General features: G+C 41.7%; 2 protein-coding genes across 17 annotated transcripts in view; one reads left to right on the top strand and one right to left on the bottom strand.

The window, feature by feature from the left end:
• LOC309627931 (uncharacterized protein) overlaps nt 1-22,264 on the top strand; it is a 197,473-nt gene that overhangs the window by 17,018 nt on the left and 158,191 nt on the right. For 11 of the 14 annotated variants that reach the window (XR_014244021.1, XR_014244022.1, XR_014244025.1 and 8 more), the window contains one exon: nt 15,125-17,511. Coding sequence is in view for 1 of the 14 variants with exons in the window: in XM_082390325.1 (XP_082246451.1) it covers nt 15,231-15,238 (8 nt within the window). In the remaining 13 variants the exon portion in view is untranslated. The remainder of the gene's footprint in view (nt 1-15,124; nt 17,512-22,264) is intronic. The other 3 variants (XR_014244023.1, XM_082390325.1, XR_014244024.1) reach the window with 2 other exon arrangements.
• HOPX (HOP homeobox) overlaps nt 700-22,264 on the bottom strand; it is a 29,933-nt gene continuing 8,368 nt past the window's right edge. The window contains exons 1-3 of one of the 3 annotated variants that reach the window (XM_082390353.1): nt 8,312-8,423; nt 7,690-7,846; nt 700-1,495 (exon numbers count right to left, since the gene is read on the bottom strand). In XM_082390353.1, the coding sequence (XP_082246479.1) occupies nt 1,418-1,495; nt 7,690-7,833 (222 nt within the window). In that variant the 5' untranslated portion in view covers nt 7,834-7,846; nt 8,312-8,423 and the 3' untranslated portion in view covers nt 700-1,417. Of the gene's footprint in view, nt 1,496-7,689; nt 8,284-8,311; nt 8,424-22,264 lie in introns of those variants that run through there. The other 2 variants (XM_082390352.1, XM_082390351.1) reach the window with 2 other exon arrangements.

Below are 22,264 nucleotides of genomic sequence, written 5' to 3'. Positions count from 1 at the left end.
TGGGAGTAGCCATGTGACCCAGTTCTGGCCAATGAGATGTAGGGGGAAGTCCCTAGATGGGGGCCTCCAGGAACCTTTTTTACAGGGAAAAGTCTTAGCTGGCATTTCCCTTTGCTTTTTCCTTTTTTACTTGAAATGCATCCATCTTGTCTCCATAAACACAAGAGCCACATGCTAAAGATAGGAAAGTAGGAAGATAAAATGTCTGCAAGTTCTTGGCAATCTTAGGGAGCAACCTACCTGCTGATTTCTTATGTAAAAATAATTAATCAAGTAAACAAACATACAAAAAGCCTATTTGGTTAATCCATTGTAATCAAGTTACTGCTCCATGCAATCAAACACAATCTTAACCAATGGACTGCTAAGATGTTTAATGTGCTCTGATAGAAAATGGATGCAAATCGACTGTAGAGTCCTTTAGAGCAGTGCTGCTTAAGCTTTCACGTGCATAGACACCACCTGGAGAGCTTGTTGAAAATGCAGATTCTGATTCAGTAGGTCTGGATTGGAGTCTGAGATTCTTCACCTCTCACAAGCTTGCAGCTAATGCTGATGACGCCAGTCCTGGACGACTCTTTGAGTAGCAAGGATTTAGAAGATGACAGCTCTTTTGTCAGGTGGCTTCTATGTTGAGCTATTCTGTTTTTCTTTGATATGCTTATTATTCAGTTAAAAATCTGCAGAGGACTCAGTGCATTCTCAACAAAATGTTAAGGTTTTATTTAGAATATCATTTTAGAGACAAAAAGCAGTTCATTTTGTTTAGCAAAATGAATTTAACAAATGCATTTAAATAAGGTAAATTCAAGACTTTTGTGGATTTTTTTCCTTAGTTACTTGATTTTCTGCCAGTGGAAGTTTCTGTCTTCCAGCCTGAGTGCTTTCCAAGTTAATTCAGCTATAATCCAAGGAACTGCTTTATGGAATCTGAATAACTCAAATTCCCTCTGCATTCTCACTCAATCTCAATGTATTAAATGAAACACAAGGAAAATGACTTAGGGAAGTAGAATTAGAAGGAATGTTTCTCCCTCTTGGTCATGCTATCTTTTCAACAGAGGCCTTGTCTGTTCTGAAATGGATGGTGAAAGTAAATTGTTACTGGGAGGTGATGGTCAAAAAATAAACTTAGATGGTTTTCACACCATCTGTCATCATGACCCAAAGGAAATGCAAGCCACACCACTTCCAGCCAAGCCACTGCTTTACACAGAAGCTGCCCATAGCTTCCTATTGTTATTTTCTTTTCTAGTTATGTACATTAAAAAAAAAATACAACGTTGTGTTAAATAGCAGGACAGCTAACAGAGGAGCATATGACACTACACTGAAAAACCAAAAGAGCTTGATTAAGCCAAGGAGAGAAACAGCAGATGGTCTTCATGGAGGGAAGCCGCCAATGACCACCGTCTCCTCAGTCTGTGACGGATCTGCACTCTGAGGGTAGGCCTTCTGATAGCCGCCACTGGGCCAGGCGCTGCTTGAACCATTTCTGGAGGAGGGAAATGTGCAAAATTACCTGTCACATACTGAAAAACTGAAATGTCCATTCCCTTTCTAAAAGTAGCTTCTGTGGCCCAGCTGGAAAAGAGGAAAGCAAGAACTGAGTCCCTGGGGATGGTTCTTCTCATTGTGATACTTATATTTCTGCCTCAGGACCTTTGTACATACTGTTTTCTATGCTTAGAATATCTGACCTTCATTATTTATCTGATGATAAATAATCCTCAGGGCTCAGCTTAAATAGAACCTTCTCAATGAAGCCTTCCCTAACCATTTTATCTAAAGTAGATTCTCCATCCATCTCCTATTCTCTATGTTAATACTTTGTTACCTTCACAGAACTTTTAATATCTGTAATTAATTTATTTGTGTATTCACTTGTTTTTAATCTACATTTCCTTCTAGAATATGAGATCCATGAAAGCAGAGTCTGCATATCTTACCATCATTAGCCCCTAGCATAAGGGCTTAACAGAGATTAATAAATGTTTGTTGAATGAATAAAAGAAATTGAAGCATCTCCTTGATGCCCCAGATAAATCTGTATGGCTGCTATACCCCATCAATGTGTGATAATCTCAAGGGCCTTGGTCATCAGTAGCACTTAGTAAGAATTTGTTGAATAAAATGAATGAAAAACTAAGCACTGAACAACCTTGGGGCACTCCTTTTTGAGGATCCATGGAGTAGTCTAGACCAATCGTTCCTGCTCCAGGGCCACTGAACAGTGAGAAAAGAGCAAGTGGGATTCCCAGTTTACTCAAAATCTAGCTCTGTGTGACCCAAATATTCACACCTTGCAAAAGTGACCATGGATTTAGGAAAAGCCCCAGATGGGATACTTCTAGACAAGGTACCATGTGAGGGCTAAAACATATTTTATGCATTTTAAAATGTATGTAAAGGCATATAGATCTGCCTTTATTATACCCCTGAAGGGCAGGGGATTCTGCAAAGTGGAGATAAGGAGACCCATGCTGGGGAATAGTCTGGGGTATGAACCAGGTTGGCCAGGAGGAATCTGGATTTTTAAACAACAACATTGAAGAGGCAATAGTGAAGAAATGGAAGCAGCAAGCATTAATCCACATGGGAGAGGATGAGTAGAGGGCTGTGTGGGAAGGCAGGACCTCCAGGCTTTATTCTCCTGTGCTTCCCAACCTTTCACACATCATGGCCCACTTTGAGAATGAAGACGTTTTCATGTCATACTGTAGGTGACCACTGGGGGCTTCCTGGGCCCTGCCAACAGGAAGCTCTATTGTAACCAACTGGCTCTGAGAACTTGAGGAAGTTAGAGCGCCAGTCAGCTCAACTGTAAATGAAGAGGTAAACTTAGGGGCTTCCTACCATCCCTTGTAGTGTTTCTAAAATTTACCTGTTCTAGGGGTCAGTAGATGAGGGGACAGAAAGGAAGCAAAAAGAACACAGCTGTGGGATAGATGCCAGACCTGGAATGTGCTGATGGAGATGGTATGGTGAGAAACACCTAGAGGGCTCTGACTTAGCACAGCCAGATGCAGATTCAACCTCTGAACAAACCGGGTGGGTTCTAGGGCCATGCGTGGGAAGACCTCATCTCTGTGGAGATCTAGGGAGTCAAAAGGCATTTCAGCATAAGCCCAACATGAGAAGAAAGGGGGAGAACCACAGGGGAAGGAGTGCTTCTAAGGCTCAAGGTCTGTAGAGCTAGAAGGGAGCGAGCCCACAGCACGGTCTAGGGCTCTGCACCAATGCTCACCTGGCTGAACAGCAAGGGACCATGCCTATAACTCTCCCTAACTGTTCAACAGTTTACACACTGAAGTGCCTAACAGCTGTCAAGATCAGTTGTCTTATATACCTTTGTACTGTGGGGTGGCAGCAGAGAAAAGTAATCTAAAGCCAGGGGCAGCAGACTACTCGTAAGGAAGCCTTCTCTTTGGGGGTTGCTCTCTGGGTGCCATAGTTCACTCCTGGGGATCTCCAACCTTAAGGAGAATACAGAGCTCATGTATCTTTGGTGGCTTTAACCAACGTTCTACTGCTAAAGGTGGGCATATTTGCTTCTGTGATCCATGTGTGTATTTAGTTAACTCTGGAATCTGGTGTGAGAGCAGCATAGTTCCAGTTTCATTAATGAGGTAGCTCTGCAGGGGTTTCAAGGCTACAAGGTCTGATTAAACAGAATTTCCAGTTTCTAGAGCTGAATAAATGGCAGAGTTTTACAGACTGACTAATTAAAACTTGGAGAGGGAAAGGCTCATTTTCTATCAGGATTCATTTAAGACAAAATGATTGAGCTGGCTTCATTCAGAAGAGCCACCCACATCTTTATACTAGTAATGAAGCAAAATATTAACGTACAGTTACTGAAAATAACTTCAGCAATGACCAAATCTGTGAATCGGTGAGTTGGCATCCAAATGCTTAATAAATTGAACCCTAGCATTGGGGGATGGGAGGAAGTTCAAGAAAAGCTCAACTATTTTCCACAGATATATATTTTTTAAATCACATATGTATATAATAATTTAGCAAACCAGTTGCTCTCCAACAAAAATCATTAAACACCTTGCTTGCTTTTTTCACCTCCGGAGCTGAATCTTATCACATCTCACTCACATCAATACTAATTTTCCACCTGGCTTTCTCCTTCTCTTCTTTGTTTCAGTCATCCCCTGGGAAAGACATTCATCCCTTGCTTGCTTATGAATGGATGCCCTCATTAGCCTTGCCCATTGATGGAGATTTATTTACTCTGAGAGAACAGATGATAATTAGACACTGTGATGGGGAAGGGGTGAGGCAAAATAATATTGTTCCTGTCCTTTTCTCTAGTAACTAACATTTCATTCTTTTTAGGAGGAGACCTTTAGAGGTCTTTATTCCACTGATAAGACATCTAACAACTAAAACCAGGGTTCTAGAAAGAGTCCCAGGACATCAAGAGGGGATAAAAATCCTGGAAACCAATCTAAGAACCAACGCCAACTACACTGGGATTGAATCAGTGATAATAGAAAATGGAAGATCATTCTAACCTCCCAAGGGGCTGATAAGAGCTTTCCCAGCCCCTTCTCACACTGACTTCAAAATGATAAAAGACACAGGGATCGGGATTCTGTAAGGTTTCTCTAATTTAAATATAGGAGATATCTAATTACTGTCATGAGAAAAAACCCATTCTAGGATCCCAGTAAATGCACCTTAAAAAGTTATTTCCATTAGAGCATCCTTCACCTCTTTCTGGGTTCCTATAGGTGTCCCTCCCCCGACCACCCCAAGTAGAGAACATTGTCCTACAGTGGGACAGTTATAAAGAGGTCAAAGCCCCCAGTCAGAGAATATGTCAACATTTTAGTCCCTCTTGCCTTTGCCAAAGTATCAGCAGTGTGAATCAGCTTGAGTTAACTATCTCATAGGAGCATCACATGCTTATTTTTCTTCTCCTAGTGTTACTTGTTCTAGGAAAATGAATACGAATCCAATTCTGGAAGTGGGTGGTATTAGGCATAAGGGACCAAGCATAGGAAATAAATATTATTTTGGCTTTGATGACCTTTTCTCATGGAAAAGGGCAATGCTAACAAGTAAAAGAAACAGGGGAAGTGCTGATACCAGACACTGCTTATGTTTAGGCCCAACAAACCTGGCCTCCATCAGTTATTTAAAGGGTCCCTACGGGGAAACCATTCTCACCCACCAGTGACATGGGGGTGAGAGGGTTGGGAAGGGGTTAAGGGGATGGGAGGGAAGGATGGGAAGTTGGAAGATGAGATCCAATCTGGTAAGGGATGACGGAGGGTTACCTAGGAAGCCTCTTTCCCTGAAACTGCTAAATTCTGCCTCTCTCTGAGCTCTTGGGTCTCAGATGCTTCCCTGTGGTTGATGCCAGAAGACAGAGGGGCAAGCCGAGCCGTGGCAATCTCAGGGAAGAAGAAGGTGTTAGCCTCGCGGCAGGAAAAGGAAGCGAGGAGCCCTGCTCTGAGGCTGACTCACTCCCCCGAATGCTTACTTCAGGGCTGAGTCTACCATTTGCTCATTTGAGGATGGGAGAAGAGGGGGGGATGGGAGAAGGGCTGCCTGAATGGGGCAGAGGAACCTGCTCTCTAGGGGTCTGAATTGGCTGACCTCAATTATAGAAGGGTGCCCTCTCTTTCTTCCTGCCCCTAACCTGATCTCAGTTCAGTTCTCTCGTATAAGGTGAATCTTGAGGAAAGATTGAATATAGGCTGAGATGACTCATTCACTGCATGGATTTTTTTTCAGGAAGAAATAGAACATAAATTGAATTTTCAGTGCTTCCCTCCCACCCCACCCAGTTGTTTCCATTCCTTTTCTGTGGAGACAAAACAGCATGGTAGTGAAGCGTCTGGGCCAGGGGGCCAGACTGCCGGGGTTCAGATCCCAGCGCTGCTACTCCCCAATGGTGGTCTTCAGCAAGTTATTTAAGCTTTCTGTACAATGGGGCCAAGAGTGCCCATCTCATAGCATTGTTGTGGCAAATAAATGATTTAATACTCGGAGAGTACCTGGAGCAATAGGCGGCAAGTGTCATCTGTTACAAAGGCCAGCATAATCATTCTGCTTTACAGGTAAGGGAATGACAGTCACTTGCCAAGGGAGAATCAGGCTAATACGGGGCCCATGGTAAACCCACAGCCTTAAAGTTGAGTTACTGTCTCTGTGATCACTCCTCTTTTCTAAATATAGTGTGGGATTGTAAATGACAACAGTTCAGCAGGCTGCCTCCTGGGGAGAGCTGGGGTTCTGAGAAACATGAGCTGTTAGACTTGGGTTAAAGTACATCACCTTCCATTAAGTTCTGGTTCTGCCTAGCCAGATATCTGTTCCCTTTGCAAAAGACTGATATGCTGGACTTTCTGTTTGACCTAGGAGAGGGAGGATTTTCTCTGGGCAAGTTCTCCAAAGGCTTAATTAGTAAAAATCATTTTGGACTTGGTATCCAAAATGGATCTTGGGGTCTTGGTTCTAGCATTCACTGGAGCTCCCATTACAAGCTTTTAAGCCTCAGCTAAGTATGATTCATGGTGAGGAGAGAACAAAATATCTGAATGCTCTGGTCTATAAGATGGGAAGAATAAGAAAGTCTCTGCTTTAGACCTGCGACTAGAGGTGTGAATTGCTTTGGGCTCCCATGGGAGGAGAGGTGCTAGAGGAGTTCCAAGTGGCATAGTCATGCAGAACTATTTGTCTTTCCATGACCAAAGGGGAAATAGAAGTCAGAGTTTAGACAGGGGTTTAAGAAAAAAAAAAAAGGTGAAGGAGCCAATACTGCACCTTCTGCACCTAGTGGTTAAAAATCATGGGCAGTGTTGCATTCTCTACCCTAAACAATTTTCAGGATAATAGAGGAGCTTTTAAAATAGATAAATAAATCAATGCACTTATGGTGACATCTTTTTCCACTTCCTTCAGTTGTAATGTCAGATGTCTACCTTCTCAGAAAACTCCAGAAAAGGACCCTAAACCTTAGAGCCGTGGAATTTTTAAAAACCGGAACCAAATCTCCCTGGCTGCGTGCAATTTTAGCTCTGCAGCTAACCGGAAGCTGCAGCGCGATGTGATGCAAAGAGCGTGCATAATGACCTGTGCCATCACGGCAAGTCTCTCCCTCTGAACCTCAGTTTCCTCGTTTACCAAACCTGAGGGCTGAATTTATAGCTGATCACTAAGATCCCTTCCAGCTCTGACACTCCCGCTGAGAATAGATTTGAGGGCGTTGGGCTCAGAGGGCGCACACTGCACCTCTCCTGGAAGGTTTCGCTTCCAGCCCAGAGGAGAAAATAAACCCGGGAAAGCGAGACAAAAGTGGGCCAAGGGACGCTGCTCCCAGCCCGGAGGGAGGAGAGAGCGTTTATCCCGAGCTGTAGGGGAGAGTGGGAAAGCAAGGAGAAGGGAGGGTGGGCGTGGGGCTTCTAAGCAGCTCCCGCGGGAGCCACCGGGCTGGGGTGGAGGGACAGACCTGGCGCCCGTGGAGCCGGGAAGCTGGGATGCTGCGGTGGGAGCGATGCAGGTCTGGGCTCCCGGGGTGCGGGCAGAAGCGACGAAAGAGCCGGGGGAAGGAGGCCAAGAGGGAGCCGAGGGCAAGGGCGACCCCCCACCTTCTCGAGATCGCCCAGGCGAGGGTGGGCGCGGCGGGTCCCCGCGGGCAGGAGTCGGGCGCGCGCGGGGGCTTACCTGGGTCTCCTCCTCGGAAAGGCCGGCCTCGGCCGCGATCAGGCACAGCGTGGTGGGGTCCGGGTGCTTGTTGACCTTGTTGAAGTTGTACTCCAGGATCTCCACCTGGTCCTCAGTGGGGCCGCTCGCGGTCTCCGCAGACATGGTCCCGACACGGCTGCGGGAGAGGGAGAAGCGGCGGGGTGAGCGAGGCCCCGGGCGGGCGGGACGCAGGGAGGAACGGCGATCCGGGGCGCTGCCGGGCACCTTCAGCCCCCGGGGCTGTCCCCGCCCGCGGTCGCACGGCGCGCGGGTCCCCGGCGCTGCAGGCTGCTGCGGGAGCCTGCCCGGGCTCCTTCCAGGGGCGCGCGCCTAGGGGTCCCGCCGCTGAGCTGCGCGTCCTTGGGCTGCGCTCCTGCCCCGAATTTTTACAAGTTTCTCCGGGGTCAGTGGTCTGGGGTGGTGGGAAGAAGCTGACGCCGCGCCCTCCCGGCCGTGAGCCTTTAAGAAAGGAGTGGAGGAAGCGCGGCGGTGATTTTGAAAAGCCGTCGTCAAAGCTTCCTCCTGGGAGGAGCTGCCCTGGGTACAGTGCTGACAGATGGCGTGGCTGGGCAGCCCCGAGTCCGCGGCGGGGACGCCTCACCCGTGCGCGCCCTGCCGCCTCTAAAGCAGTTTAGCACTTTGCAGCCCTCGCCAGGGAGGGCCGCACACCCCTACACCTCCTTCAAGGAAATGACCCACAGGACAGAAGTTACTTCTCAAAGTTGGGGAAATGGGGGCGGCGCTTTTAATCTCTTCCTTTTACGGAGGTGAAGATAGGTCCGCAGTGATTTACCCCTGCAGTTCCTAAGGCCGGGAACTGAGCATCAGGAGAAAGTTCCACCTGAGGGCTTGTGTGAGTCACTCTAAGATCTGCAACCTCCTCCTCCATCCCTTCACCCCCGATTTTTCTAACTAAAGCCATGAGTCAGAGGCCTCCAGCCAACTCAGCTGTTCACTTCCCAGCGTGGCCTGGACATTGTTCCACAGGGTCCACCAGAGTCCACTTCACTATGTTCCTCGCTAGAAGAGGCCTTCCAAGATAGAGCCAAAACCCAACTGAGGATCTACAGCAGCTGTCTCTGAAATCAGACATCCCCTCTAGCTGTATTAAAATTAACTGTAAAGTCAAGAGAATTGGCCGGTTACCAGCTTCAAGGTCTCTTGTATTTCCTTGCTTTAGAGCCAAACATTACTCTAGCAGATCTGGGGCAACATGACTTCCTGCTACATCTCTCATACCTAAGTAGCCTCTGAAATGGGACCAAAAAATGGCAGATGTGCACCCCTCCCCTCCCCCCAATTTAAGATGTATTGAGGTATAGGAAGTTAGAGTCTTCAAGTTCTTGGCTGAGCACTTGGTAGAGACAGGTCAGCTCTTGCCATTGCTGACGGTAAAAGACAAGCACAAGTGTGGGAATCACGTTGGTTTGTTGTTTTAGCAAACAATTGCAAAATCATCCAGCGCAATCCTGAGTAGGTTTTGATGTGGTTTGTGCCTGGGGATGAGCCACACTCCACTGATCTGCCTGCATAATGTCCCCGATGCCGTGGCAACCTTTTCAAATGTGACCTGCACCCTGGGCTCCCTAAATAAATGTCTTTCCCTCTCCTCTTGGTCACCTGAAGAGGCTTCTCAGGTGAGACAAGAAGCCATTCTACTGTGAGAGATTCTGGGCTTAAGCCAGCTGTCAGGTCATAGTGAAATCTTCGTGATTTTAGGGAGTTCTGTGCATCCCCGCTTAATCTGTCCCCGTGATTCCTGTCACAGCGCTGAAGAAGGACGGGGTCAAGCCAGGTCGTAAATGCCTCTTCTCCTGTTGGCACCATCTCCCCCTTTCTCTGACACAGAACTTCAGAGCTGGAAAGAACCTTGGTGACCAGCAACTGAGAATGGAAAGCCTTGGCTTCAGTTTCAGTCCTGTGCTCTTCTAGACCCTTCTCAGCGGGCCATTCTGTCTTTAGTTTGGCACAAAAAAATCAGGAGGGCAACCGTGTAAATGCAGGCAGGGGCTTGTTGCTGTTTTGAATGGGCTTTGACTGCCCTCGTAGGATACCAGTTCCAGCCAAAGCTGCCCACTGGAACCACCCACCGCTGCGCATTTTGCCTGAAAAAACAAAGGAGAGGGGAAACTGCTGCCTCTGATTTTATTCCTTGCCCTAGAAAGGTTCCATCTAATTCCAGTTACACAGTTATGCTGGCTCTTCCAGGAAAATTTTTGCCACTGCTTTGTAGACTCCCCAGTCCTTCAGAAGTGTTCATCACATGCACAGATTTCTAAACTGGACTCAGATTCAAGGACTGTTCTACATGTACTTCTTTCCCTCTTTCGGTTTTTTAATTGCTATTATATAATTCATGGGTGACTCATGTTCTTACATTTAATCAGGTGCATTTTCTCTTACATTTTTGCAGCTCTCTGTTACAGGACTTTGTATGAGGTTTCATGGAAAGGTCCACTTGACATTAAAGTACTCCTTGGGTTAGTTGGCTGAGGGCCATTGGACTTGGTTGGCTGCTAAGGAGACTTGTGGGAGGACCATTTGAAAGTACCTACTTCTCTAAGGTACACTAAACAAACAAACTTGACTTCTAGAAATGAGGATGGAAGATCTAACCACGATAGAGATATCTACCTGTTATTTCTCCACAAAACTCAGCCTCTGTTATTTCAGCCCTCTTTGGTTGACATGTGTTTGCTGCTGCTGCTTCATTTCTTCCCTCCCTCTCTTTCTTTCAAAGGAAACTTACAAATCAAATCACCCTAGTAACCTTGGCCTTATAAAACTTCTCAACTCTTTCCAGTAAGGAAACTGTTGAAAAGTATCTCTGAAGGTAGTCTAAACAATGTCAGATGAAAAGAACTAGAAATATTTCAAAGCTTCTTAAACTTCAATCTGAGCACAAGCTCTATTGTTGCTGTAGTTATTAATATCTTATGAAACATTCAAAGAGTAATTTGTCCTGTGGTTGTGTTTTCTTTTGTGATTGGGGGAAGACAATGCGTAAACATCTTCGAGAGATTAAATGAAAACTGCTGGCTTTTTTCTAAATTCCAATGCCTGGGTAGACAATGTGTGCCAATATGACAGCTTTACCTTTGTCCCCTAATCCTGTAGTCATTTATTTTAAAAGTATCTACCTATATGAACCAGCTCACGAAGAGTGCTACAAACTGGAACCTGCAGAACTCTCTTTGGGCTCACATTTACCATCTTCTCCTCCCCAACCCAGCCATTCTGACCTCTTTGTAATGCCGCTAATTCTAAACCGAGACAAGAAGATTATCAGTGGCAGATACTCCTCATAAACAATCCCATGGTGAGCTGCCCAAAAGCAAAGAAAGCAGATGGATCATTCTTTAGGGGTGTCTCCCAATTTACTTTAGCCTGAATCTCCTTTATGCTCACTGTGGACTTTCTGGAAGCAGTGGGCTCTTGAAGTATTCTGTGTTTTCTTAAGTGAGAAAAATAATATAGCACCATTTCCCCAAGAGAAGTGGTGGGTCTTTGGAAGTGGATAGAGTTTCCTCACTTGTCACTGACTGAACTACTCTGGATGGGGTTTGAGGGGGGGATCACCCAAGCTGTCAGTGTCTCTCAGAAATTGACAAATGGGAGTGGAATACTGATCTGCTTCCCCAGGTTAACAACAAGGCTGGTTTTAAAAGAAAGGATTTTTTTGTTTTTGTTTGTTCTTTAAATATGAACCTGGTGGTTAATATCCTTAAGCTTAGGATAGTTCTCATGCCATGGCTGGGCCTCAGATTCACCTGTAGAAATGTGCAAGCACACTGACCTCCTGAACCAAAACCACATTGTAGGAATCCAGCATGGGCGAGACACAAAAAGTATCTCAGCTCTCACAAGAGTTTGCAACTTAATCATTAAAATCAACTGTAAATGTTTAGAGCTTCTTATACCTTATACTGTTAGGATGCTTTAAAATATCTTCTAACTCTGATGCTGTATATCATCTCAACACTTGAGTAGACAGTATGTTGAGGTAGTTTTAAAAGAATAAGCTTTTAAAAATATACATTGGAGAGGAAATTTAGATGTTATGCTATTTACCTTTTGTATATATGGTCAGGAATGTGGAAATTGTCTTTAAAATTATGAATTATTAAGAGAAATTTCCCCATGCTTTCAAAAATTCAGAAATAATATAAAACTCTTTAAATGTTTTTTCAGAAAAACCCATTCTTTTGTTGAGATCAGAGTTTAAGAAAGCAGGTCATCAAAAGAAAAATTCCTTCTACCTTATCATACAAATTTTCATAATTGATTTAGAAGCTAAAAATTACAGTGGAAGAGACTTGCCAACCTTGACAAATGATTGTCCTCTAAATTCTTAAATTTTCCAGTGAGGGAAATGCTAAAGTTTAAGTTATTATTTATATAGACAATTTATATAATACAACTTAAAACTGAACATTAGATTATGAATACACCATATACACATAGTGTCATTGCTGTCTTCAGAGAAACAAGATTCCAAATTTAAATAGGAAAAAACATTTTTTAATGCTATATTGATTCCAGTTTTACATATTAAAAAAACTGGAGGAAAATACAACAAAATGTTAACAGTGTTTATATCTAGATAGTGAGACTACAGATGACCTAAAATTTTTCTTCTTTTATTGTTCTCTTTTTTCACATTTACTACCCTGAAGTTAGAAATTAAAACTTTTTTCTTAAAAAATTATTCCTTTTTTAGATTAGTTCCATCACATATGTATGGATCCCTAAAAGACCTTTTTTTTTAGTTTTTGTATTTTTGAGATACATAAAAATTATATTGTACTGTATATAATTCTTTTGTTATTGCTTTGTTCATCAGCATGTTTCCAAGATTCATTCATATCTCAGCATGCAGAGAACTTCATTCATATTCTGTGCTATTTCCATTTAGTGAATATATTGCAATGTATTTATGTCTTTTCCTGTTGGTGGATATTTGGGTTGTTTCCAGTGTTTTGCTATTATGAACAATTTTCTCTGAATATTTTTGTATATATCCTCTGAAGCACATCTAGGAAGGCTTCTCTAGGCGTGGAACTGATCATAACGTATGTGACTAGTAGCTTTACAACATTATACCAACTTCTTTTCCAAAATTGTTGAACAAAACTATACTCCTATCAGCAGTATATAGCATTTCCTTTGCTCTACATTCTCATCAACGCATGGATTGTCAAACTTCTTAATTTTTTTCCAAAATTGTTATATATTCTTTTTGTCCATGAATAATATTTAAACCTACTTGAAGCTATTTATGTTTCCATCCTGATTAACATCTTGAGGCTAAAAGGTTCCATATGTTTACTATTTACTGTAAAAACGTATTTCCTGTTCCAGCCCAGAAGGAGATTTGAGGTATTTTTGGAGGGTTTAGACTCTGTCTCCAGGCTAGCTTGTTATTTCCACTGGTCACCAAGAGCCATACGGAAGATATATGTAAAACTAAGTACAGCAGACCTTTTGTCTGTATAATGCTAAAGATGTTACTCTCTTCCCTTCTACAGAGCTCCTGGGAGTCAGGACTTGAATCTGCACTTAAAAAATGTGTAACCATATCAATTTATTGTCCCCCGCCCTTAAAGCGAATATCAAAGTCTCCAGATGAAAACCACAGAGATGGATTTAAAATGACTGAATAAGGAAGAAGAAAGGATGCAGGGATAGACAGGAAGTGTAAAAGAGAGAGATTATTCGGCTGTGAGCTTAAAATAGGATATAAACATGTGAAGTCAAATAATGTGCTCAGTGTTTGAACTGCAAGACCGTGATCGTGGGGGTGCTGAGTTCTAGTTCAAAAGCAGGTCGCCGTTAGTTCTTTCAGTTTCGTTCACAGTTCTCTCTTACGAATCGGAATGGAATTAGTCCTGTTTTGTGGTGGAGAAAGGTTAACTAACTTATCTACAGCATCAAAGGAAGACTCTGAATTCTTTTATTCTGGCCACAGCTGTAAAGGCAGCTCTTGATGTCATGAGCATCAAGATTGATGCCTACTTCCAAAATGTAGTCTCCTTATGCTCTCTTGATGTCAGAAATTCTAAGATATCACTGAATGCCCTACTTGGATCTTTGAGCTCTAATTTTAGTCATGGTCTGTCACTTTAGTGAATAACTGGGGCTGGGGCAGCCAGGCCATTGCTGACCAACCGTGGGGTCTCCAGCCTCATTCCCTTAGCGGCTGCCACAGCCCAGCACTCTTGCAGACCTCCTCACATCTCCTGGGAAAGCCCTAGTATCTACTTGACCCCAAGGCAACAGAGAGAATGGGATGGCCCCTTTCAAGTTTTGTTCTGACTCCACATTTTGAGGTGCAGATACATTGGGGAAATTTGTTCAAGTTTGGTAAGATCTGAGCTCCTAACTTTTGACCCAGTGTAACAGCTACAGGCACACACAGAACCACCCGCCATCTCACAATGACAAGCACGCTGTTCTCCCAGAACATGCTGCACTTGACTCCATGGGGCAGGAAGGCTGAGATGCCAACTAGTGCTTGAATTCATGCCATTCCAACTGGTCGCCAGTGACCATACCATCCCAAGTACCTCTCATTCCCCCAGTTTTGTCAGGCACAGGTGTCATCAATTTGGTTTTCAGTGTTTCAGCCCTGCTCAGGGGTTGCATATCTCTTAGTAGTTAAGTCAAGGCTTAAAAATATGAAGTGCTGCCTTCTTTTAAGTTTTGCATATCTGACGTGCGCTTTTATATGTGCTCTGTGTAATTGCCAATTCAGCTTAGTACTTTCCAGGTCCTCCTCTTTAGACTTGCTTTCCTCTTGGCTTAGAAGCCGCTCTGTTTTAGGAAACCCAGCAGAATTAAGAGTAAGATGAAGTTTGAGTTAATGTAGTTAAAAGGTTAAATAATTAGAAATCCTGAATACTAATCCTTTGAAATATCACTTTGCTGAGCCTCCATTTCTTTCATGCGAAGAAGGGGTATAATAATACACACCTGAGTCTAGCTCACAGCTCTGTTGTAAAGTTCATATGATATCATTGTAGGGAAAGTGTTTCTAAACTGTAAAGTTCTTGCTTGTGGAAGATACTGATACTATTGTTCTTTAAATGACCATGAGCAAGGAGTGCAGTAGGGCGTCTTCTGGGTGGCAAACTGGTAAGAATCGTTTGTAAGTTTCACTTTTTCTGGGTTTCAATCCCTTTTTTTATCTTTCTGGAACGGTAACGCACAATGATTGAAATCAGAACCTTTTAAAAAAAATCAAATGCTGTATATACTGCTTCATTGAAAGATGTGTCTCTGGATGGAGCTTCTCAAGCCTAACACATGGGGGTGGCAGGTTTTCTCATTAGCAAAATTCTACACATTGTATGTTGATTTGAACTTAGTTGTTGACATTTTCACTAAAATATTTGTTTCTTTGCTCACTCCTCAGCACCACTCCCTAACTTATACTTTCCTCTCATCTACTACTGAGGAAGCATCACTAGGACAGAAGATGAATAGTGAGGAAGTTAATAATAAGCAGGAATAATTATTCTATGAATTGGTGAGTAGATTTTTTGAGGCCACCTTGGCCTATGAGAATAATGACCTAATTGTTTTGAAATAATTTGTTCATGGGCTTGTCTTCCCTACCAAATTATATGCTGTCCTGTGGTAGATGTGTCGTCTCTTATACATTTCCATCTCCCCAGCATTCATTAAGAGTTCCACCACTTAATAGGTGCTCATTGTATGTCTGTTGAACTGAATGTAACCAGTGGCATCTGGCATGACTTGATTTAGGACAAAAGTTTGGAAGACAGTGCTCTGTGTTTTCAACACCCAGGAACTGCCATATTCAAAACCAAAACATAACATTGGAAAAAATAACGTTCTTGCCTCCTAATACCCTTTGGTCCTCACTGCCTCAAATAACACAGAGCTGATTCCTACTTTTGAATCAGATACAGAAACCTCACCTGTTATAACAATAACAACATATATTTATTAATTGCTATGTGCCAGGCACAGTCCTAAATGTCTTAGACATATTAACTCATTTAATCGTTAGAGGAACAGTAACACTGTGTTAGGCATGCCTATTGTCTCCATTTTACACCTGTGTAAACTGATGGAAACATATACCTTCCCCAAGGAGATGTATATAACTTGCCCCAGATCACAAATCAAGTGAGTGGCAGAGTAGGCATTAAAACCCAGAAAGTCTAACTTCTGCATCCATGTTCTTAACTACTACACTGCATTTCCTCTGTGTACCAAGTAGCTATGTAGACAGAAGAGCCTTGATGGGTGGTAGTGGAAAAGGGGCAGTAAAGCTGAGTGGTGCACCTGGGACAGGAGTCAGGCAGTGTCCTCTGTCTGCTCCGGCTTCCTTGTGGGGCAGGGCTAGTCTGGGAGCAGAGCTTCCCTCCCTGTGACATGATTCTCAACCTTGGTGACCAGACATGGCTCTGACCCAGCTAAATGGATTAGCTAGTGATTTCAGTTAATACCACCAGCACCACCAGCCAGGCTGGCTCTCTTTTCCCCACATGCTCTTCTTTAATTGGTACAGACGTAAGTGAAAGATGACATTATGTGAATAATACAGTACACAAATGAGAAAAAGTTACAGCATCTGACAGAATGGAATAGAAGAGTTGGCTTCAACCAAACCAGCTGGATCTTAGTGACTACTGCTGCTGTTTTAATCCCTACATGTACAAAGTTTTGTTGACTTGATTAGGGAACCTCCTAAAACTATTGTTGGAACAAACCCGTCAGTGGTTTAGTCTTTTTACAGCCACTTACAGAAAATAGCAAGATATTATGAAAAGCAATTGGAAGGGAGGGTGTCCGTGACTGACTTCCAGCAGTGAATTAATCATTAATTAACCCTGGACATAAAATTCTTTGCGTGCACACTGAATTGTTTTCACTGATAACCCAGCTCATGATCTAATCCAAAGATTTGTATGTGGAAACATGGAAAAATGACGAAAGCCAATAATAAAACCTTAGACTTCTTCTGTGAAATAAGTGGAGCATTTAGTCTACCTTCTTAGAAATAAATGGGCAAATGAAAGTGAGCAATCCCATTTCTACAATCTCCTTAGAGGAGATCTCCATCTTGTAAACAGGTCGCTTTTCCAAAGGTCTGTCTCCACGTGATTGTTAAGAATTCAGAAAATCTTTCCTTTAGAAAGAACATTGTAAATTGTAGATAGAATCCCAGGCTAACCCACAAAAGGGAGTGTAACTGAAATGCTATGTATTCATAACTGGAAAAAAGTAGAAAATAATCCTGATGAAATATCCTAGTGAAATGTAATAAGAAATTGTTTCTTTATTTTGAAAGTAATGCTTAAGAAAAAGCAGTTTTATTGGGTTGGCCAAAAAGTTTGTTTCGGTTAATGAATATGGTGTTCAATAAAGTTCTTGGTGAAAATGAAAAATGGGTCTTTTAGTTTTACTTAAAACCGAACAAACTTTTTGGCCAGCCCAATAATTAAAATTTGACTTAGAGAGGTGAGGTTTTGGTGCAGATACTAAAGGGGTTTTCAGGGCGCTTTTGAGAATATTAGAGGTTTATAGCACAGCTACGATATATGCCAAGTATGCACAATAGTCCCTGACACACTGTTGGGTGTGCAGTGCCTACTTACTGAATGCATGTTGACTGAACTTTATTTTCACTTCAAGAAGTATGACTTTTCTTTATCTTGATATAAAGGCATAATAATTAGAGCTGTAGTTTTTGTGTGTCATAGATGAAATAAGGAGGTGGAAAGAGGAAGAAGGAAAGAAGGGGAATGCTGAGAAGTACTGATGTGAAAAGTAGGTCGTCTGAGATATTATTAATGATGTGAATGTGAATGATAAAGAAAAAGCCAGAGGTTACTTTGCATGGTCTTCTCCTCATCCTTCTACCCAAGGGATAAGGAAGAAGAGGGTAGGAAAGATTTTGTGCCTCATGTTTCCTGAGCCAGCCCCTAAGTGGCGCTGTCAGACAAGAACAGTTTAGTTGCTGGCCAGAGCTCTTTGTAGGTGGAAGGGGAAAGAGAAGCAGAAATAAAGTTCTTTTGAGTATATAGCATTAATTACAGAGGGAATGTTTATGTATCTTTAATAGATAAATTATATGTAGGAACTATTCTGCACTCATTAATGAGTGAAATCACTACACTGGTATGGAATAATGGAAAGAGCACTGGGAAAGGAGTCAGACCTGGATTTCAACTTTAACTTCTCCATTTAATAGTCACATGACCTTGGCTGAGGTAGTTTTTTGGGGGTTTTTTGGTTTGTTTGTTTTGTTTTGTTTTTCTAACTGTAAATGCCTACTTTATTTTTTATGTTTATTTTTTATTTACTTATTTTTTCTTATTAGTCATCCATTTTATACACGTCAGTGTATACATGTCAGTCCCAATCTCCCAATACATCACACCACCACCGCCAGCCCCCGCCACTTTCTCCCGTTGGTGTCCATACGTTTGTTCTCTACATCTGTGTCTCAATTTCTGCCCTGCAAACCGGTTCATCTGTACCATTTTCTAGGTTCCACATATCTGTTAATATATGATATTTGTTTTTCTCTTTCTGACTTACTTCACTCTGTATGACAGTGTCTAGATGCATCCACGGCTCTACAAATGACCCAATTTCGTTCCTGTTTATGGCTGAGTAATATTCCATTGTATATATGTACCACAACTTCTTTATCCACTTGTCTGTCGATGGGCATTTAGGTTGCTTCCTGGCTTCCTGACCTGGCTATTGTAAATAGTGTTGCAATGAACATTGGGGTGCATGTGTCTTTTTGAATTATGGTTTTCTCTGGGTATATGCCCAGTAGTGGGGTTGCTGGGTCATATGGTAATTCTATTTTTAGTTCTTTAAGGAATCTCCATACTGTTCTCCATAGTGGCTGTATCAATTTACATTCCCACCAACAGTGCAAGAGGGTTCCCTTTTCTCCACACCCTCTCCAGCATTTGTTGTTTGTAGATTTTCTGATGATGCCCATTCTAACTGATGTGAGGTGATATCTCATTGTAGTTTTGATTTGCATTTCTCTAATAATTAGTGATGTTGATCAGCTTTCCATGTGCTTCTTGGCCATCTGTATGTCTTCTATGGAGAAATGTCTATTTAGGTCTTCTGCCCATTTTGGGATTGGGTTGTTTGTTTTTTTAATATTGAGCTGCATGAGCTGTTTATATATTTTGGAGATTAATCCTTTGTCCGATGATTCATTTGCAAATATTTTCTCGCATTCTGAGGGTTGTCTTTTCGTCTTGTTTATGGTTTCCTTTGCTGTGCAAAAGCTTTGAAGTTTCATTAGGTCCCATTTGTTTATTTTTGTTTTTATTTCCATTACTCCAGGAGGTGGATCAAAAAAGATCTTGCTGTGATTTATGTCAAGGAGTGTTCTTCCTATGTTTTCCTCTAAGAGTTTTATAGTGCCTGGTCTTACATTTAGGTCTCTAATCCATTTTGAGTTTATTTTTGTGTATGGTGTTAGGGAGTGTTCTAATTTCATTCTTTTACAGGTAGCTGTCCAGTTTTCCCAGCACCACTTATTGAGGAGACTGTCTTTGCTCCATTGTATATCCTTGCCTCCTTTGTCATAGCTTAGTTGACCATAGGTGTGTGGGTTTATCTCTGGGCTTTCTATCCTGTTCCGTTGATCTATATTTCTGTTTTTGTGCCAGTACCATACTGTATTATTACTGTACCTTTGTAGTATAGTCTGAAGTCAGGGAGTCTGATTCTTCCAGCTCCGTTTTTTTCCTTCTAGACCGCTTTGGCTATTCAGGGTCTTTTGTGTCTCCGTGTAAATTTTAAGATTTTTTTGTTCTAGTTCTGTAAAAAATGCCATTGCTAATTTGATAGGGATTGCAGTGAATCTGTAGACTGCTTTGGGTAGTATAGTCATTTTCACAATATTGATTCTTCCAATCCAAAAACATGGTATATCTCTCCATCTGTTGGTATCATCTTTAATTTCTTTCATCAGTGTCTTATAGTTTTCTGCATACAGGTCTTTTGTCTCCCTAGGTAGGTTTATTCCTAGGTATTTTATTCTTTTTGTTGCAGTGGTAAATGGGAGTGTTTCCTTCATTTCTCTTTCAGATTTTTCATCATTAGTGTATAGGAATGCAAGAGATTTCTGTGCATTAATTTTGTATCCTGCAACTTTACCAAATTCATTGATTAGCTCTAGTAGTTTTCTGGTGGCATTTTTAGGCTTCTCTATGTATAGTATCATGTCATCTGCAAACAGGGACAGTTTTACTTTTTCTTTTCCAATTTGTATTCATTTTATTCCTTTTTCTTCTCTGATTGCCATGGCTAGGACTTCCAAAACTATGTTGAATAATAGTGGTGAGAGTGGGCATCCCTGTCTTGTTCCTGATCTTAGAGGAAATGCTTTCAGTTTTTCACCATTGAGAATGATGTTTGCTGTGGGTTTGTCATATATGGCCTTTATTATGTTGAGGTAGGTTCCCTCTATGCCCATTTTCTGGAGAGTTTTTTTATCATAAATGGGTGTTGAATTTTGTGAAAAGCTTTTTCTGCATTTATTGAGAGGATCATATGGTTTTTATTCTTCAACTTGTTAAAATGGTGTATCACATTGATTGATTTGCGTATATTGAAGAGTCCTTGCATCCCTGGGATAACTCCCACTTGATCATGGTGTATGATCCTTTTAATGTGTTGTTGGATTCTGTTTGCTAGTATTTTGTTGAGGACTTTTGCATCTATATTCATCAGTGATATTGGTCTGTAATTTTCTTTTTTTGTAGCATCTTTGTCTGGTATTGGTATCAGGGTGATGGTGGCCTCATAGAATGAGTTTGGGAGTGTTCCTTCCTCTGCAATTTTTGGAAGAGTTTGAGAAGGATGGGTGTTAGCTCTTCTCTAAATGTTTGATAGAATTCACCTGTGAAGCCATCTGGTCCTGGACTTTTGTTTGTTGGAAGGTTTTTAATCACAGTTTCAATTTCAGTACTTGTGATTTGTCTGTTCATGTTTTCTGTTTCTTCCTGGTTCAGTCTTGGAAGGTTATACCTTCCAAGGTATAACCTTGGAAAGTATAAAATTTATCCATTTCTTCCCGGTTGTCCAGTTTATTGGCATAGAGTTGCTTGTCGTAGTCTCTTAGTATGCTTTGTACTTCTGTCGTGTCTGTTGTAACTTCTCCTTTTTCATTTCTAATTTTATTGATTTGAGTCCTCTCCCTCTTTTTCTTGATGAGTCTGGCTAATGGTTTATCAATTTTGTTTATCTTCTCAAAGAACCAGCTTTTAGTTTTCTTGATCTTTGCTATTGTTTTCTTTGTTTCTATTTCATTTATTTCTGCTCTGATCTTTATGACGTCTTTCCTTCTACTAACTTTGGGTTTTGTGTGTTCTTCTTTCTCTAGTTCCTTTAGGTATAACATTAGATTGTTTATTTGAGATGTTTCTTGTTTCTTGAGGTAGGCTTGTATAGCTATAAACTTCCCTCTTAGAACTGCTTTTGCTGCATCCCATAGTTTTGGATTGTCGTGTTTTCATTGTCATTTGTCTCTAGGTATTTTTTGATTTCCTCTTTGATTTCTTCAGTGATCTCTTGGTTATTTAGTAACGTATTGTTTAGCCTCCATGTGTTTGTGTATTTTACGTTTTTTTCCCTGTTATTGATTTCTAATCTCATAGCGTTGTGGTTAGAAAAGATGCTTGATATGATTTCAATTTTCTTAAATTTACTGAGGCTTGATTTGTGACCCAAGATGTGATCTATCCTGGAGAATGTTCCATGTGCACTTGAGAAGAAAGTGTAGTCTGCTGTTTTTGGATGGAATGACCTATAAATATCAATTAAATCTATCTGGTCTGTTGTGTCATTTAAAGCTTGTGTTTCCTTAGTATTACTGTTTGGATGATCTGTTCATTGGTGTAAGTGAGGTGTTAATGTCTGCCACTATTATTGTGTTACTGTCAATTTCCTCTTTTATGGCTGTTAGCAGTTGCCTTATGTATTGAGGTGCTCCTATGTTGGGTGCATATATATTTATAATTGTTATATCTTCTTCTTGGATTGATCCCTTGATCATTATGTAGTGTCCTTCCTTGTCTCTTGTAACATTCTTTATTTTAAAGTCTATTTTATCTGATATGAGTATTGCTACTCCAGCTTTCTTTTGATTTCCATTTGCATGGAAAATCTTTTTCCATCCCCTCACTTTCAGTCTGTATGTGTCCCTAGGTCTGAAGTGGGTCTCTTGTAGACAGCATATAGATGGGTCCTGTTTTTGTATCCATTCAGCAAGTCCGTGTCTCTTGGTTGGAGCATTTAATCCATTCATGTTTAAGGTAGTTATCAATATGTATTTTCCTGTTACCATTTTCTTAATTGTTTTGGGTTTGTTTTTGTAGGTCCTTTTCTTCTCTTGTGTTTCCCACTTAGAGAAGTTCCTTTAGCATTTGCTGTAGAGCTGGTTTGGTGGTGCCGAATTCTCTTAGCTTTTGCTTGTCTGTAAAGGTTTTGATTTCTCCCTCGAATCTGAATGAGATCCTTTCTGGGTAGAGTAATCTTG

The sequence above is a fragment of the Balaenoptera borealis genome (genome assembly GCF_965194805.1).
Source record: "Balaenoptera borealis genome assembly, chromosome: 4".
Lineage (NCBI taxonomy): Eukaryota > Metazoa > Chordata > Mammalia > Artiodactyla > Balaenopteridae > Balaenoptera > Balaenoptera borealis.
This window is presented reverse-complemented; position numbering and strand designations above follow the sequence as displayed.